Source organism: Elephantulus edwardii, unplaced genomic scaffold (assembly GCF_000299155.1).
Source record: "Elephantulus edwardii isolate Elephantulus edwardi_28Jun2011 unplaced genomic scaffold, EleEdw1.0 scaffold00141, whole genome shotgun sequence".
Classification (NCBI taxonomy): Eukaryota; Metazoa; Chordata; class Mammalia; order Macroscelidea; family Macroscelididae; genus Elephantulus; species Elephantulus edwardii.
Window position 1 is genome coordinate 7010157 of NW_006399891.1, and position 9789 is coordinate 7019945.

Below are 9789 nucleotides of genomic sequence, written 5' to 3' on the forward strand. Positions count from 1 at the left end.
TGGGCACTTAGGTTGTTTCCAACTCCTTGCTATTGTGAACAAAGCCACGATAAACATGGGTGTGCATATATCTGCTTGGGTGTCAGTTATGGTCTCTTTTGGGTATATTCCCAGTAGTGGGTATATTCCCAGTAGTGGAATTCCTGGGTCAAATGGTATCTCTATTTGCAACTTTTGAGAAAGCACCATACCACCTTCCACAGTGGTTGCACCATTTTACACTTCCACCAACAGTGAAGAAGGGTGCTAGTTACTCCACAACTTCACCAGCATTTGTTGTTGCTGTTCTGTTACATTTTGCTATTCTTACTGGCATTAGATGATATCTCATAGTTGTTTTGATTTGCATCTCTCTTAGAGCTAGGGATTTTGAACATTTTTTCATGTGTATGTTAGCCATCTGAATGTCTTCTTTGGTGAAGTATCTGTTGTTCATATCCTGTGCCCATTTTTCAATTGGATTATTTACCTTTATCTTGTTGTGGTGTAGTATCCCTTTTTAAAGACACTTGAGATTACATTTAGGATCTACTAGTAGATGAATTGCACTGGAAATATCTGCTATCAGGGACCTTACCATAGTAATGAAGAGAAATTATGTTAGTCTGGAGACTAAGGTGTGCCTGATGTAGGTCACAGTCTTTGCAATCACTTGCTATGCATCAGAAAGCCAGACAATGACAAGGGATAATAGAAGGAGAATTGATGCCTTTGATCTGTGGTGCTGGAGAAGAATATTGAATATACCATGGACTGCTAGAACAAACAGGTTCACCCTGGCGAGGGTGAAACCAGGCTGCTCCTTGAGGCAAGGACTTTGAAGCTCATGTTTGGGAGGATGGGGCACAGAACAAGAGAGGAAGACACTGGATGAGATAGATTGACTCAGTGACTAGGGTAATGGGGATGAATGTGTCAAAGATGATGAGGTTGGCTCAGGATAGAGCAGGGTTCAGAGCTGTTGTACATAGGGTCACTAGGAGTCACAAGCAACTGAACGACACTTAACAACAACAGGATGATCCAGGATAATTCCAGCATCTCAATATAACCACACCTGCAAAATTCCTTTTGCTGCGTAAGGTAACATTCACAGGTTCAAGGACCCCCACAGAGTCACTGGTGGCTTTGAAACACCAGACAGGCATCACCTTTGAGTTAGCAGCACAACTCCCTATGGACACCCAGAGCTCATGGATATCTTCAGAGATCACTACTCAGCCTTCCAGTGATTAAGGACTTTGTGATGGGAAGAGTAGCCCAGATTATCCAGGTGGGCCCAAAGGGAGAAGGCAAAAAAGGAAATAGAACAATGGAAGCAAACGTGAGTGAGCAGCTTCAAAGTCAGAGGAAGGGGTCATGAGCCAAGGGATAAAGTTAAAAATGAAATAAAATTTATAACCCACTGCCATGGAGTTGATTCCAACTCACAGAGACCTATCAGGTGGATCTTTATGAGAAGAGACTGCTCACTTGTCTCCTGTGGGGCAGCAGGGAGATCTGAACCTCTGACCTGTCAGCTAGCAGCCCAACACATAACATTATGCAACCAGGTCCCCTGAAGCTGAAAAAGACAAGGAAATGTATTTTCCCCTGCATCTTCCAGAAAGAACACAGCTCTGCCAACACCTTTATTTTAGTTCTCTAAAAGTCATGTTACAAGGAGGGACCAGTCCTTAGAGAGGGAGATCGATCATGCTTGGGAGGTTGGAGGGACAGCACAGGAGAGGAAGACCCTCCATGAGATGACTGATTCAGTGACTGGGGCGATGAGAGTATGTGTGTCAGAGACAGTAAGGTTGGCACAGGATAGAGCAGGTCTTAGGGCTCTTGTACATAGGATCGCTATGAGTCACAAGAGACTCAATGGCACATAACAACAACAGCAACAACAAGAGTCATTTTGGATTTCTGATTTTCAAAATCACAAGTGAATAAATTTGTTACAGAAGCCTTCCATTGGAAGCTGAGAGAACCTTCCAAGTGCACTGACTGCTCCTCACTGTCATCACGTCACATGCGGTCTCTGGTTGCTTCTATTATGGCTTTTAGTTTGCTTATATGGCTCCCCAACTTGTGTGTGAGTTGTACATCTGTAGCCTCTCTGTGTTTGTTAAATCCTTCAAACCCCTAAAATCTCCTTCAGTGCTTTGCATTCAGTAGATGGATGAGAAGTGCTTGTCAAATGTAAATGAATCTGAATAGCCATGGTTGAACTAAACTGTCAAACTCAACAGTTCCCCTCATTGCTCTGCAGCCTGGACCAGCTCACAGCAGACCTCAACTGAATTTCCAAGGCTGTAAACAGTACAGAAGGATATTGCCCAACTTCCTCCCATGGGGCTTCTGGTGGGTTCGAACCACCAGAGAGGAGAGACTTTTGGATTAGCTGCACAGCTCCTTAAATTCTAGGCCACCAGAGTTCCCTCATTAACATGTCAAGTGTAGAAATGGTAAATGTCGTGTTTTCTATGTACTGTACTCACCACAATCAGACATGTAAATGCAACTGTACATCTTTATTTATAGCAGCTGAGAGGAGCCAGCTTCTGATAACAGTAACTGCTGCTTTCTCTGGCCCCACTGCCCAGAGCAGGACCGGAAGCTCCACGGCTAGCTGAGCGCTGGTCAGAGCCGGGGCAGCCAGCATGCACAGCTGAAGTAGAGGGGTGCCAGACTGTCCAGTGAGGCAGGAGGCAGCCCTGACCATCTGCAGCTTCCAGAAAGAGGGTCTGTGAATACCAAGGTAACCAGATCCCAGCCAGAGGTGGGCAGCCAGCAAGGAGGAGATTCCGAGTCAGTTCCACCTCTGGTCTATTCTTGGCACCTGGAGTGCACTGGGGGACTCACCTCTGGACAAGGCACTGGGGCATGTGCAGAAAAAGCCACCTGGGCAAACTCCGGCCCAGCTCCCTTACTTTACAGCAGGAGACACAGTGATCCCAAGAGGAGAAGTGACTTGCCCAAGTTTACAGAGCACATTTCTGGGTCTTGTAACAAACTCAAAGACCCCCCCACCCCACCCTGCGCAGTCCAGTGCCACCTCTAGATCCAGGTGTGTGAAGCTGGCCTCCATTTGGCCTCCAAGTGTGGGGCACCACGTGGCCAGTCAGGACTGGGAGAGGGCGTGCCCTCACTTGAGGCTGTGCTGGCTCTCCCGGTGACGCCGCAGGTCCACCTTGCGCTGGAAGCCCTTGGTGCACAGCTCGCAGGTAAAGGGCTTGAAACCTGTGTGCTTCCGGCTGTGGGTGATGAGGTTGGAGCTCTGGCTGAAGGCCTTCCCGCACACCTGGCACTTGTGCGGCTTCTCACCTGTGGGCAGCAAGGGAAGGGTTAGACGCCCACACCACGCTGGCCACCCTCCTGCTCTGCCTTTGCTTCCTGAACCCTTGTTAGAATTCCTTTCATAACCAACTCACTTTAGAAAATAATTCTAAAAGGCAGAGAAGCAAAATAAAAAATCAGACTCTACTCCACCGATGCTGAACATTAGGACAGGCACCGGGTCTATCTTATCAGTCTATCCCAGCAGCTGGCACAGCTGGACCCAAAAGAAGCATCTGGAAATATCTAAGGACTAAATGATGATGGAGGCACACATCTTGACCAATCCTGGAGACCACCAGTCTTGGCATTTTGGCGGGTTTCCTTTCGCTGTTGTCCCCCAGCCTAGGTATTGAGACGATTCTGACTCAAGGCAGCCAGGCACATGTGCCCAGAAGAGAACATTCCCCAGGGCCTGCAAACCTCCGGGGTCTGAGAAGCAAGGCCCACACAGGGCCAATTGTGATTTCTTACTAATTCATGGGGCACAACTTCGCCTGTCCCCTATCATGGCAAAGATGGAGTAAACCCATGTGAAATTACTCACCAGAGATTAGCAAGGACATACGTGTAAGCGCATGCATACCAAGCTCAGCATGCCAGCAGGTGCCTATCTACTGGTTGATCTACTTCCAACCAGGCCTATCTTCTTAGGCACTTCTGAGTGGGTTTGAACAGGCAACTTTTTGGCTGATAGTCAAACACTTAACTGTTGCTGGCACCCATGGTGCTTTTTGAGTCTTTGAGTGTTGTTTGGGTAACACAGTGCAGCCAGTCCTCTGGCCCCTTTGTCACCTGACCCACGCCTAAAGCCAGGGGCCCATGACCATGAAAGATGAAGATGAGCGCCTCCCACCCAGGTTAGTATGGCAATCTAGGCAGTATCAGGACTGCTAGCTTGGATGAGCCTGGGTCCAGTAAGAGGGGTGGGGGCAAGCAGTTAGCTGGCCTATGGGTGGGCAGGTGGACTCACCAGTGTGGATGTAGGTGTGCTTCTTCATGTCTGACTTCTGGTGGAAGCGCTTGCCGCAGAACTGGCAAGGGTAGGGCCGAGTGTCCGAGTGGATGAGCAGGTGGGTGGACAGGGTGGACGAGCGCTTGAAGGCTTTGCCACACATCCGGCACTCGAAGCTACGCTCCTGCCGGGGGAAACGAGGCCCTGGGGAGTCAGGCGCAGGCAGGGCCTCGCCGCCCGGGAAGGCCAAGCTGAGAGCAGGACTGGACCGGGCAGGAATCCCCTGGGGAACAGGAGACTCCATTGGGGTGGCCTCAAAGACAGGGGTCTGAAGGAGATGGGCCTAGGGGGACCCCTGTCCTGCCTCCCAAGAGGTGCTGAGATTTGAGGTCTGATGGTCTCCTTTAGGACTTTTTTGTCAATATCACAATGTTTCGTTCAAAATGAGCCTAAAAAATACTTGTTGAGTGACTGAGGACTGACTTCTCTGGGAGTTTTTCCAAAGGGTTTGTATCACATGAAATTTGACCCAGAATGAGGTTCCTTGAGGCAGGGATGATTATGGGCAGCAATTTGGTTAGAAGTCCTAATTATTAGTGTCCAATCTTGACCACAATGAACCTCCCTGAGAATCACTGGACATCATCAAAGTGAAGATGGCAACGATCCAAAAGGACCTGAAAGGACTTTCGGGGGACTGAGGGGAAGAACTGGTGCCTGACCTGGCACGTGCACTTGGGGGAAGCTATCTATATGGTTTATATCCCCCCACCTGCTCCCACTATTAGGGACGTCAGTTTCAGGAACTCTCCCTGGATGGAATATTAAAGATGATACTCCTGTCCCAGGAGGACACTAAATGGAAGGAGATGAACATTTCAGTCAAACTCCAAGCTTCCGAGAGTTGAGGGCCTCAGAGCTGAGGGCACCTGCCTGGATCACTAAAGGATGGGATTCTTTCTGATCAAACAAGACATCTTGTTGCCCCTAATATCTTATGACAAACTCTTCTCCCAATTGAACATGAACCGGACTCTATCAAGCAGGGGCTGAAATGTGCTAAGGGTGGGGGCTTGGAGACCTTGACCAGAGGAAATAGGAAACCACCTCTTCCTCTGTGCTACTCACAAAAGCAACTAAGGGACCACGCCCCGCCCCGAGGTTCCCAGGGGGAGCACAGAGTGGGAATGGAGCCCTGTGCTTGACTGACCGCCCACCTGGGAATGAACGTGTGCGTGCTGCTCCAGGCTCACTGCGTGGCCGAAAGTTTTGCCGCAGATATCACAGGCAAAGGGCCGGGTCCCACTGTGGGAGCGGCGGACGTGCACCTCGAGCCCATGGGGGGTGGAGAACACCTGGGGGCGACGACAGAGCATGAGGCCACTGGGGGCAGCAGAGAGGCTCCCCCCCACCCTCAGCTGCACCACAGGTTTGCAGGCTCTACTGCTGTGTGTCTCAGGCTGACCCCTCTCCCACTCTGGCGTGATCTTCTCTGCCTGTCAAATGGTGGCTGGTGGGGGTAGATCTGGAAGGTTCCTTCTAAAGGTTCAATAGCCTCTCGAAGTTACTAGTCAAGAGTTGACCAGACCTAGTTTGAATGTTGGCTCTGCTATCTATTTGCTATGTGCTCTTGGGCATGTAACTCATTTCCCTTCATCTGTTCACTGGAGGTCATGAAGCCCATCTCCCAGGGTCACAAGGTCCTGCCCATCAAGAATTTAACACAAGACCAAGCACATAGTCAGGTCCCAAAAAACAACAGTGAAGATGAGCAGTCTGGTCCTTAATGCCCCGAGGACTCCCAAGGCCTGCAGCATAAGGAACTGCCAGGCCCTGCTGCAGCCAGCATGCTGTGGGGGGATGCTGGGCAGGGAGCACCGGCCAGCTCTTCCCTCAGCCACTCACCTTGTTGCACTTGAGGCAGTGGTACGTGTCCATGCCTGGGGAGTAGCGGAGGCTGAAGTCCAGGGGCGGCTCAGTGCTGGGCACCAGCGGGCTGCCGTACAGGCTGACAGAGTGCTCCAGGAAGGCTGACTGCATGGTGGAGGGGGACTGCTGGTAGGCATGGCTGTAGGTTGAGGCCAAGGTGTCCCAGGAGAAGCTGGGTTTGTAGAACGGTGAGGAGTCAGAGTGCGGTGAGTCACTGTCCTGGGCTCGGGACATCACAACAGGGCCCTCTGTGGACACAAGGGCACATTACAGGTGAGCTCACATCTGCTTAGCATGAGCTTGCTCAGTGACAGGTTATAGGGCTCCCCAGGCCCAGGTCTGACCCTTGTCTCTCCCATTGCCAGATGAGAGAGCCTGGGGCCGGACTCCTCCTTTCTGAGACCCAGTGTCCCCGTCTGTCACCTGGGAGAAAATGCTATTTCCTGGCTCATTGACTAGGACACCGTAAGATCATGCTTGCAAGTGTTCCATCACAGTGCATGGAACTCAAGGAACACCTACTATCTGTTGGCCATGATGGCAAGCGTGGTGAGAGATGTGAGGATGAAGAGGGCGGTGGGGAAGGGAAGGATGACAAGGGGACAAAGAAGACGAAGACAAGGGTGGTGAGAGTGGGGATGGAGGTGAAGGTGATGGAGGTGGTGGGTAAGGTGAGGATAAGAGAAGAGAGGAAGATGAAGATGGTGTGGACGGGGAGGGAGGTGAGGATGTTAGAGGAACGATAATGATGGTGGTGACTGGGCTGTGAAAGGGAAGCCCAATGGCAAATGTTAGCATCTCACTTGTGTCCTCTCTGCATTAATTTTTCTTTGAATGCCGGAATATTTATTTTCTTATTTATTATTACTATTTATTTTATTTATTTATTTTTGTTTTACAGAAAAAAGCAGAAAGTGCTAGGAACCAAAAACCCAAACTAAGACTCCTGATCCCCACACCATCCCCTTAGTACCCCACATTGAGGAATGTGGTGTAAAGCACAAAATACTGGAGGGGGGGGTCCCACTGTGTCCTCATTGTGGCTTCTCAGCTTTTCGAGTCCAGAAGTGCTGCCCATCAAGACCACTCATTTCAACCACTACATCAACCTTCCCAATTGCTGTCTCCTGACCTGCCTACACCTTCTGAGATACTAGAAGGGAGTAAGCTCCCCAGCCAGGAAGGGTTTAAACAGAGGCTATAGAGCCCAGATTGCATCCAAATAACCTCATTGTTCCTTCCCTGGGCTCCACAGCTCCAAAGATCTGTCCATCCCCACTCTTAGCATGCCCCCCTTGGCTTAATACCTGATACCAAGGCCATCTTGGTCAAGTTCCGATCCAACTCCGATTCAGGCTCCTGCTTAAGGCTAGTCCAATCCAGGGTCTGGTTTGGGAACAAGGTGTTGAGGGCAGGGCCATTGCTTGAGACCTGGTCCCTGGCCACTATGAAAACACAGGCAATTGGAGTCAGAAGAGATGGGTGCATTCATTCATTCATTCACTTAACCAACATTTATCAAGCTCCTCCTCATTCTAAGCATGGAAGACGGAGCTATTTCAGGTGGGATGGCTGCTGCTGATGGTTCTAGGGCAGGGTACCCTCGTGGGTGCAGTGGATGGTGACTCACCAAAGCTCAGGGCAGGAGGCCAGACCAGCTCATCCTCCAGGACTCGGGGCTGGTGGTAGGTATGAGCCTTCTTACTCTTCACCAGGAAGGAGCGAGGCATTCTCAACGTACACCTTACACCTGCCAGGGAAGAACAGTGAGAAGGTTAGGAGGGATGGAGGACTTGACCCTCCACATGTAGAAATTCTTTCCTGAAGCTGGACACCACTTTCCAGAAAACACCGGACTCAGGCTACCCCTCACTCAGGAAGCACAGGAAAGGCAGTGGTGGCGATATCTCCAGATTCTACACTGTGGACTACAAATCTAAAGTGGCATTTGAGTTCTGATGGAGGCCATAGAAAGAGGTAGCCCAACTTTAGGTTTTAGAGTCAGAATTCCCTCTCACCTGCTATGCATAACCTCTCTGGGCCTAGCTTTTTTTTCTACAAGATGCAATTGTGAATGAGACCATCACTTCCCGGGGCCATATGCATCTAGTGCCTATCACAGGGGGCCTGGCAGGCAGTAGCCAGTAGCAAGTTAGACATTCACAATCAGAACCACATGACTGAGTAAATTTGGAGCAAGACTGTGCCTGGTTCCTGTCCCCAGCCCAATGGCTGATCCCCAGAGAGCGGCTTTCTTTCTCCCTGGGAGGTCTGATGAGCTGTGGGACTCCAGGCCCAAGAGGACCTGCTAGAAAATCCTACGCAGATAGAGATGTAAGGTTTTGCTGTGGATGTGGTGGAAGGGCCTCACCCCCAAATCCAGAAACTGAGTGGCGGACAGTGCAGCTTATTAGTCACTACCCCAACTCGTGAGGGAACTGGGGAAGAAAGCAAAGACCAAATTCATGAAGGGGGGGGGTGGGGAGCAGGCTGGACAACCTGACCCAAGGCCTTTCCTGGCTGGCCCTCTGTGTCCTGTGAGGCTTCCGAAGGGAACCCAACAGGCAAAGAACATTTTTGGGTGGTTCTACATGCTCCCCACCCCCATACTGAGCATGGCTGGCTCCGTTCCCCATGCCTCCAAGCACTCCCCCACAATCCTGTGAAGGGCTGTTGGGTGATAGCACCAAGCGCGGGAAGGGATTTGGCGGTTCTGAACCACTGCAGGGCCTGAGCGATAAGGCCTCAGCCTGGGAACAGGGGTGGAAGGCGGGAGATTAGAGAAGACAGCGTGGGGCTCTGTTCTCAGGGCAGGTGAGCTGGTCCCTTTTTTGAGGGGATGATTCAGGGTGTAGTAGAAGAGAGATGCCCTTCCCCAGAGGGACTGCCCACCCTTGCCACAGCCCTCTGGGGGCACCTGTCCGTGGCGGCCCTCTCAGGCCCACCTCCTCCCTGCCGCAGTTCTGGCCACTGAAGGTCTCGGAGCCTCGGCACCTGAATCTGCTAAATGGAGGCCATAAGGCAACTTCATGAGATTGCTGGGAGAAAGAAATGACCTTCAGTTATGGCAAACAGATGTATGGCTTTCTCAGCACAGTGCTTGCGTGTAGGGGACCCAGGCAAGGGTGGTGCTCTGCCCGCTGAACAAGAGCTTCTGGAAAGCGGACTCCATGCACCACTGTCCCATAGTGAGCCCTGTTGACACTGTATGATGTCTGACCCTTACTCCAAAAGAACAGCTGTCAGCAAGACAACTCCAACTCATGCACCTCAGAGGAGCCCTGGGATTCCAGTGGCCAACTTTTCAGAAGTGAATCAACAGGTCTTTCTCTTCCAAGAGGCTTCTGAGGGACCCTGAACCCCTCAACTTTTCCGTTAGCAAGCGCGTTCACCATTTGTGCCTTAAGGTCAGTGAGTGACTCCGCCCTGGATGGAGGAGGATACATCAGCTTGAGACCAGGGTCAGAAGAGCTTCCCTCTTCTTTAAACCTAAAACGAAGGGGTGGAGCTCCAAACCTCTGAGGTCCTTTCCAGCTGTCAGATTCTCAGCTCTCAGAACAAAGGCAGCTTGGCGCTGCTCA

General features: G+C 51.0%; 1 protein-coding gene across 2 annotated transcripts; it reads right to left on the minus strand.

Moving 5' to 3' along the window:
* Window positions 1-3133: 3133 nt before the first annotated feature.
* GFI1B (growth factor independent 1B transcription repressor) lies at window positions 3134-7938 on the minus strand. Of its 2 annotated transcripts, XM_006894409.1 has the most exons (6): window positions 7839-7938; window positions 7516-7653; window positions 6185-6456; window positions 5497-5634; window positions 4298-4463; window positions 3134-3312 (listed from the first exon to the last, which is right to left on the minus strand). In XM_006894409.1, the coding sequence occupies exons 1-6, from the start codon at window positions 7936-7938 to the stop codon at window positions 3134-3136; spliced, it is 993 nt and encodes a 330-aa protein (XP_006894471.1). The 2 variants fall into 2 exon arrangements, with proteins under 2 accessions (XP_006894471.1, XP_006894472.1); XM_006894410.1 differs by lacking the exon at window positions 5497-5634.
* Between the last annotated feature and the right edge of the window lie 1851 nt (window positions 7939-9789).

Coding starts and splice junctions, on each gene's coding strand:
- GFI1B (XM_006894409.1), bottom strand. CDS start 7,938: ATGCCTCGCTCCTTCCTGGTGAAGAGTAAGAAGGCTCATACCTACCAC. Junction 7,654..7,838: donor GCCTCCTGCCCTGAGCTTTG/GTGAGTCACCAT, acceptor GTGTTTTCATAG/TGGCCAGGGACCAGGTCTCA. Junction 4,464..5,496: donor ACGCACACGTTCATTCCCAG/GTGGGCGGTCAG, acceptor TTCCCCCGGCAG/GAGCGTAGCTTCGAGTGCCG.